This window comes from Homalodisca vitripennis, unplaced genomic scaffold (genome assembly GCF_021130785.1).
Source record: "Homalodisca vitripennis isolate AUS2020 unplaced genomic scaffold, UT_GWSS_2.1 ScUCBcl_3651;HRSCAF=9311, whole genome shotgun sequence".
Taxonomy (NCBI): Eukaryota; Metazoa; Arthropoda; class Insecta; order Hemiptera; family Cicadellidae; genus Homalodisca; species Homalodisca vitripennis.
Window position 1 is genome coordinate 2,245 of NW_025779759.1, and position 8,809 is coordinate 11,053.

Genomic DNA, 8,809 nt, shown 5'->3' on the forward strand with positions numbered 1-8,809 from the left:
TATTAAAAATGTTTGAAAATAAAAAAATTTTAAATCATTTTAAATCAAAATATTAAATCCAGGCTATCTGTTATCTGGGACCTGGAAACAAAGCTTTGGGGAAAAAAGAATAGAGAAATTACATTCGGTATAGAATAAATTAGATAAGCTGCAATGGCAGACGATTTTGCTTATTCAAAAACATAGAGATTCAAACTCAAGCAATATATACATTTTTTTAAGCTCTCCCAAATTCGTATCCAGTAAAATTTATTATATAATTTAGAACACTCTTAGAATTTTGGTAGGAATGTGTTTTATGAGATTTAGTAATATTACAAGTATTTCGCACACTTAAGATAAACAACGCTATGCAAAGTGTAGGTCAACTGGTCAACTTCTTAGATTGCAAATCAAAACTGGCTTTGTGTGTAAATCAAACTTTGCCTTTACAACTTTAACCAAAATATTCTGAAGCAGGGCGGAAAAAACTAACATAACTCACACATTGAGAGGGTACACATATCTCACCTGTATAACCACAATATGTGGAGAGATGAGAGTCCCCAGCACAGAACCCCCCCAGTTCCCCACTTCTCGTCTCTCTTTTTGTAGAGCCCGGCCCACCCAGGGTGGTACTCTCCTTTGGTGAGTTGTTCGAGCCCTTCAGAATTAAAGGAATCCCAAACGTAGATGGACAAGTTGAATAAGCCACATATCTGTATACAGGTTAATGAAATATTTATAGATTTATGTTGATTTACCTGGTAATAATACCATATATATTGTTCACCGACAACGTCTGCCATTAAAGAATTGTAAATAGCGATATTCATATGTTTGTGCTCTAAAAGAATATCATATTTCAGAATTTTGCACAGGATGTTTTAAACATGTGTAGAGCGTTTTCTAAAAACCATTTAAAAAATTACCCAGTCACGAGTGGCCATCCTACATTTTTTGCAAGATACATAAATTAAAATATGATTCGGAACCATAAACATTAAACATTCATTTATTAATCTAAAACTTAAAAATTCACTACACATCGTTAGAATATTAATCCACTTATTTAGGATAAAGAATTGGTTTTATCCATTTTTTAGAAGAAATCTGTTCTCGAAGCTTAAATGATTCATACACAAGAATCGTTTTAAAACGGAAATTAAATAACTTGACTACTCTGGTCAGAGATCTATCCAATTTTGTATCTTAGAAACTGATGTTATGGGGATACGTGAAATATTTTTATGAATTAAGTTAAATCAGCTAAATCAGTAAACGTTACGTAAGAGACTACGAAAATTAAAATGGTTTGTTTCCTAAAACCATTATGACAAGTAAAACTCAATTCTTATTTGGTTCCATAAACAATCATAACAAATTTTAGATTGACTACCAAATTGTAAATGTATAATAATAGTTGTGTCAAAATGCTGTAAATTGTTTACAATGACTTTAATTTTCTAACAGAGAAACATATATATAGATACACTTATAAATAAACATTAACCAATTCCTGTGGAAATAGTTTTATCTCTTCCTTTTGAAATGAGTAAATATTGCGATGTCATGATCGGTTATTCACAGTTATTAAAATTAATGATAATATTAAAGGGAACGATTCACTGTTAAAGAAAGCAAGTATTCACGCTACAGTTGAGCCAGTTTCGAGCAATTGTTTTAACATTCAAGCCTAGTTCGTTTACCTCTGAGCTAATGAATGTTTAAAGACTAAAAATCATAAACTCATTCCGGGTTAAGGTAATTATTTTTTGTGCTAAACCTCAACTGTATCGCCATTGGACTCAAACATAATTGTAACTTCGGAAAAGTTTAATTCAACACTAAATGCAACTTAACTTAGTATATATTTTTTTAATAATATAACACAATTGGTATATTGCATCAATTTACTAATTTTCGGTTATGTTCTCGTTCGCTTAAGTAGTTGAAGTTAATGATTTAGAACTAGATTTTAATGGACCGCGCTAAATAACGGGATTTATACTATTTAAAATCTAAGAGTATTTTATAGATTCGTCCGAGCATTGTACATATATATATCTGTAATTCTGTGTAATGTTTTGTAGTGGTGTGTATAATGTATGAGTAACTATTTGGAACAAATAAGTTGCGATGTACATTTTTTCATTCCATTGTTTTGTCATGTTTCAATATCCCACATGTAATAAATGGTTATTATTTCTTAATCAACTAACGTATCTCCATTAATGATCTATATATAAATATAAATCACTTCTCTGTAAAACTTGTTATATCATACTAATAAACAGGGCTTACTACACTCTATTCCATCAGTTATTATTTTTAATCTGATACCACAAAATACAACAACAAACCTTTTTCTAACTTGATCATACTTAGTGTTTTACAGGCTTGTGCGACCTTGTGCCATAACACTAATTTCAAAGTCATAACTTAATCAAGATATATTATTTAGAAGGCTGATAATAAACATGAATGAAATTGTTGATTAAGGTAGGTCCCAGGAGAATTTCCCATTAGGGTTTGTACAAATATAATGTCTAAAATGATTATTTTACGGTTTAACATTTATAACTGGAGATATTATGTGAAGAAAACCGTTACACAACACACTTTCTTTAAATAGAAACAATGAAAAAAACTATATTATTGTCTTTGGTATGGAATACTAACACAGAAAATAACATATTTGCAAAGAAAACTAACTTTTGGTGTCAAACATTTTTTATAACTTCATTTTTGTATTATTTCCAAAAAATTTTGGATTCAGAACTACAGTAAATCTCAGTGGTAAATTTTTATTTTTCTTAGCAACTGATTAAAATAAGTTAAATGATCTGGTCCCAGAGTTTTATTTTTTTATTAGGTTATTTTTTGTTTTGTTTCTTATTTATTTGAGTTCGCTGCTTCCGATTAAAAACATTCTGTAAATCTTTGACAGAAAGCTCCTATAATTCAAACTAATGCCAGGAAACTGTTTACAAGTTCTTTATTTTGCCATTGGGGCGTGTATATTTTTACAATTTGAGGTTATAACACCACGTTTCGAGGATTGGAATCTATCCTCTTCGTCAAGGTCGTGGGAGGTATTAAATATATACAAAAATATAAAGAACAGAAATAAAAAAAGAAGGGAAAGAAAAGGGTTCGCGAAAACACTACACAAAGGCTGCTATGGAGTTCAGTCGCAGGCGTTGTCATTGCAAACAGAATGCAAGTCGCAAGTAACGAGAATCAAAATCAACATATAACATCAGCACAGGCGCGAAAGTGCGATTACTATCAAGAAAATCCGATTAAATGTCGGCTCTTTCTTCGACACCGTGTTTCATGTCTTTCATAAACAGATGGGACAGGAAGGGACGGTGGACGGAATGGTTAGGAGGGGGACGGAAGGGGGGTGTAAAGGCAAATCCGGTCTTCATAGCCGGCCCTATGTTTTGGTCCTAGACCTCGGTGTTGTGGTTATGGTTGTTGACACCGGTAACGAATTTTTGTTGGTTAAGGGTTTGTTTTATTGGTATAAAATTTTGTTTGTACATTTTATTCGGTAGTTCGCTTTTTGTAATACTGGTAAAACCTAAGGGGGTGTGTCTAAACCTGAACGAGAGAATGAACTATTAGGTTGTTAGTATGCTAAATTTGTTGTTATCGGAAGCCCCCAATAAGTTTTCGTTTGATGAAACCATTTCCCCTCGCCAATGTAATTATTTTTGGCTTCCAGCTCCAATTTGATGTGATTATTTTTCGACTAGCCCATTGTTGGAGCATAATCTTTAGACTTTTCCACCAATGTATTTTTTGTATTTTTCTTTGTGTTGTCTTTAATTCTCACACTTAGTGGCCGCCCCCCCCCACCTATGTCTCACCTATTGTATTCCCCTTATTACTTAAGATAACGGTGTTATACTGTAATCACAATTTTTTAGTCCTTTCGTCCCATTTTTTTGTTTAGTTATTTACGAGAGACTTTCCTCTAAAAATGTTTTGTTGTTCTAACAGCTGCTTTAATTATTTATATTTTTTTTGCTCCTACTCTACTAATTTTCTCCGATAATCCCGGCCACATAAAGGTTTTTTGTTTCGAAATTCTTTACACATAAATATTTGTGGCGTACGAAAAATTCGAAAATAGGCTATAGAGATTTAATACCATCGCCCATTCCCTCATCCTTGGTGGTAGCTTTTACCCCTCCTAGTTACTATCCCTGGCTTCAACTCAGTTTCAAAACAGAGCATATGGTGGAGAGATGATATACGTGGTTGACATATTCGTCGTCTTCCCTCATGGTAGACAACTGAACTTAACAGAGTGTTTTGTCCCACATTAACAGCATTTGTCTCCCTTCATTTCGCCTTACCAAACTCCCCCTTTCTCTTGGTTAGTGTTCTGTTTCACTTTATGTTTTGTTATATCTATTTAAAACCAAAATAATCCCCTCCACCAGGACGAAGTACGGATGAGATTCCCAATTTTTTCGTAATAACTTTGTGTTACACCCTCTTCCTGTAACATATAAAAATGGCAAATGTCCGATACCCTTTTACCCTATCAAACCTTCCAGCGTCAATAACAAACTTTAAACAAAGAAGATTTTAATAAATTCTATCAAGCTCTATTAACAAAATACAACATTATTGTATTTTAAAAAGATCTATACAACACAAAGGTTAGAATAACGGAACAAAATCTTACTCGTCGTGCTGCCAGAATTGCCGAGACAATGCAATGGGTTCTGCCAAGTGCCGTTGTTGCAGATAGAAAACTCCCACTTCAGAGCTAAGATTATAGTTAGGACTGCAATGGTACTTGAGAAGCCAGTTGTTGGGGACAGTTGTTCCGGGCAGGTTGCGACACTCGGATCTATCATCTCCGGACAGGCATTGTGGTGAGGTATACACCCCGTTCTGCGGATGTTGTGGTAGCTGACATCCGCCGGAACTGGTAAAATTTCACTTTTTATAATTCTGCTGCTTATAAAATACAGATTATTTTAAAGCTGGTGTTGTCAGCTTTTTGGTGGAGAAACATTTTTTTTTTTAATTTCATAGTCCACAGCCCGGTAATGCAGTATGCCTGAATATACAAAAATTAACAGAAATTGTAGTAACTTCTCGTGAAATCTCTAAATTTTGGGTACTTTTGTAACAGGCACGATGGAAAACAGTTGAGGATAATAATATGATATTCTACTTAATAATATGTCGTTTAATGCAACCATTAGTATTTAAAATTAAAATTATAGAAAATAACGTGTAGGAAAATATGACCTTATAAAAATATAATTAATAAATTGTAGGCAAACCAATGAGATATTTTTACCATCCGTTTTGATTCTTTAATATTTGTTTTTGAAAATGGAATAACGTAAAGAGTGAAATAAATAAATGAACAAATAATTACATAAAAGATCATAGTAGAATATTAGACATTAAAAGTCGCTATAAACGTATTAAATCAGTTAAAAACCATGGCAGCCTAAAGGTCGTGACTAAATTTCTCTTGTGTGTAGTTAAAAGTAATAATAATACAATTAATAATTTTTATTTACTAAGGTACTTGCATATGAATGTGACTGTAGAATTATATAAAAAGTATTGACTTATATTTCTAGTATATTTTTCATTTTCTATTTTACTGTTTTTAATAGTTAAAATTGATTTTTGATTAAGGATTTTACGAATTATATTGTGAATTACTATAGCATGATAATAAAATTTACTATACAATGTCTACTCTGCTCTGTCAGTCTGTGCAAATAAGACCTCTCAGGTCACGCACATTGAATTTTTCCACCCATTCTTGAAAACTACACAGGTCTATAAACTATGTTTCGAAGAAAATACAGACAGACTGACCGACGGACAAATTGACATACTGACGGACTTGGTTCAGCACTCGAACAAGAATAAGCTGTGGGGCAGTCACTAGTAGAATCAATGTATCAAATTATTTTATAAATGTACTAAAACCAAGGATATTACTTGTTCATTGAAGGATATTACAACTAAATTTAATGTAGTGTCAATTATTCTTAACCCTTATTTAACTTATTTTGAGAAATTCAAAAAGTTTGGAAATGTTTTTTTACACAATATGAACAAATATAGACCAGTAGATTTATGATAGTATAAGTGACTCAGAAGTTTTATAATAAATGAGTCTTGAGAATGTTGGTTATGCTTTTTCTTGACATCTTATGACTAATGTAGGCTATAAGATCATTTACTACACTTATAATCATTGGTATACCAATAAAGTAGGCTAAAAAAGAAACTACTTACGGTGTTTCCCTCCTAAACCTTGTAAATTCGACGTTCGTTTTAGGGTCTGAACCAGTAACAGCGTGTATAAATATTTGAGCTGAAATCAGACAATATCTACGTATATTAAAAGGGTTTGCAGTTTTGACATGTGCATAGCTAACATCTCAAAGAATAGTAAGTCAAAGAACAGATTATTTGCTTAAATCTCAAAAATAAAAAACATTTGATTTGAAAATATGTTTAGGTAATAGGCATATAAATAAAAAATAAACCTAAACACTATGAAAATATTTGAAAATTGTACAATTGTGTTTCATGGCCTGAAAGGATTTACAGTGGTATAGAGTATGAAAAAGAACATTGGTATTTACAGTATACTTTTAAACCCATTTTATTATTTTACATTGTTGTAGGAAAATAAAAATCTTTATAAAGTAGATGTATTAGAAACCAGCAGTTACCCACGGTTTTCGCAAATAACTTTCATAATCAAAGTAGTCTTCCCTCGTGAAAGCATGTATGATGTAATATGGAGCCCTATGATATTTTTTCAAACAGAAGTTAACAGAAGTAAATATACCTGATACTTATTTATTTCAGTGCCCAATGGTTAATAAATTTAAAAATAAATAAAAGTATAAAAAGTTAAATCACATTTTTTTACTCGTCCTTATATCAGATTTTGCGCGTGTAGGAACACGCTTTTCTGGCTCGAATCAGTTACATTTCTGATGCCGAAATTTTCCTGCCTTTCTGCTCTGATTAAGAAAATATAATAAAAATAAATATATATATATATTATATAAAAGAAAGTCGTGTTAGTTACACTATGTATAAAAGTCAAGAACGGCTGATCTGATTTGGCTGAAAATTGGTAGGGAGGTAGCTAAGAACTGGGAGAAGGGACATAGGATACTTTTTATCCCGTTCTCGATTCAGGAATTCCGCCCCACTGGTCTCTAAAAGTTACAGAAATACCCGTAAAGAAATGCATTGCAGCAAACATATGGTTTATTAAGTGAAAGAGCCTTTTCAAATTGAATCAGCTGTTCTTTGTAAACATATATAATGCGACAAAAGAAATATAATATGTTTTATATCGTTTAATTACTATTTTAAATTTCTTTACACTTATAGTTTGAAAGCATAGAGTAAGCTTAAGAGAAACAGCAAATTTTTGTTTCAACTGTTTCTGCAATCACTGTTATAAAACATAGACTTTACTATCCAGATAATACAATTCAAATTTGACGTAAAAAATTCACCTTTAACTGCAAATATTTATCTAATATAAACCATGCTCGTGCTTGATCAAAAGAGCAAAAGCAGATATCAAAAAAATTACTATCTTACGTTGGGTACAAATATAAAGAATGTTATAAAAACCAACCTTAGTTGTTTTTTTTTTTTTTTTTTTTTTTTTTTTTTAGACAATATGATTCTATAACCGTGCACAAATTATTAAATAATCAAGCAATACAATATTATTTGTATATGTATATGTAAAGACAAATTAAAAACGTAAATTTGTCAAGAATGAAATCATTACGGATTAAATAGATGAATTTTATTTTAATAACCGTTAACCTATTAAGATATTAAAAAAACTGTGTTCACCATTGTACTCAGAAAAGAGAGGAGAGTTTTAAATTACTTATCACACAACAATATTCGTATTTATGTTTATTTATACGTTAACATTGAAACATTGTATAATTTTGTTAAGATAAAACGGAATTTAACGTTATTATTGATGTGAACAAAACATCTTACTATTTTTATCCCTTTAAAATGCAAATTAAATGCATATCAAGCATCCACAAGTTAAATCAACACATTTTTCATTTGATTTTGTTTTATATTTTTATATAACCTTTCTATTGTACAATGATAATGGCCAAATCCATTCGATCATCTTTATACAGTTATAAATGTTCAAATGGTAAAAATATTGTGTCCAAGGCTTTATATACACCAAAAGTCATAATTGAAATTACTACAATCAGGTTATTTTATTGTTTTTCATGTTAAACTATAATAATGTAGGCTATATGTTTTGCAATGAAGTGAATGAATCGGAATGGAATAAATAATTAGTATGGTTTTAGGTATATCGGAACTAATTTAAAATCGATTTAATCATTTTCAGATAGAGTTTTTATACTGCGCACTGTATTGTACATATGCTGATGTGACCCATGGAACACGTACCTTGTAGGATGATGGAAAGAATACCAACAGACATTCTGTAACACATGACCGGTTGTTGAGACGGTTCGCTCACGAATGAGCCGGTCAGAGAACAAGTACCTCAGTAAGAACAGGAAAATCGTAGATTTGTTGGCATCTGAACTGGTTGGTTACCCGTCTCACTCCCACCTCGGGTTTATTTTCTTAGTAATAGTTATCAGTGACTTGCAGATAACCCAGTGGTTTTACCAAGATTTGCCGTAATGCTTGATAATACTGTTCCTCATCATTGTAGAGTTTTCCTCGTTTGAATTGAACTATAGTTAGATACTAGTATGTATAGGTATTTAATTAAAGTTTGTTT

General features: G+C 31.4%; 1 protein-coding gene across 1 annotated transcript; it reads right to left on the bottom strand.

Annotated features, from left to right (window-relative positions):
- Positions 1 to 510: 510 nt before the first annotated feature.
- Positions 511 to 8,605, bottom strand: LOC124372616 (the record flags this gene model as incomplete). The annotated part of the gene is made up of 4 exons (XM_046831021.1): positions 8,467 to 8,605; positions 6,274 to 6,352; positions 4,685 to 4,930; positions 511 to 698 (listed from the first exon to the last, which is right to left on the bottom strand). Coding segments are annotated over exons 1-4 (559 nt in total), but the record flags the coding sequence as incomplete, so codon positions are not given.
- Between the last annotated feature and the right edge of the window lie 204 nt (positions 8,606 to 8,809).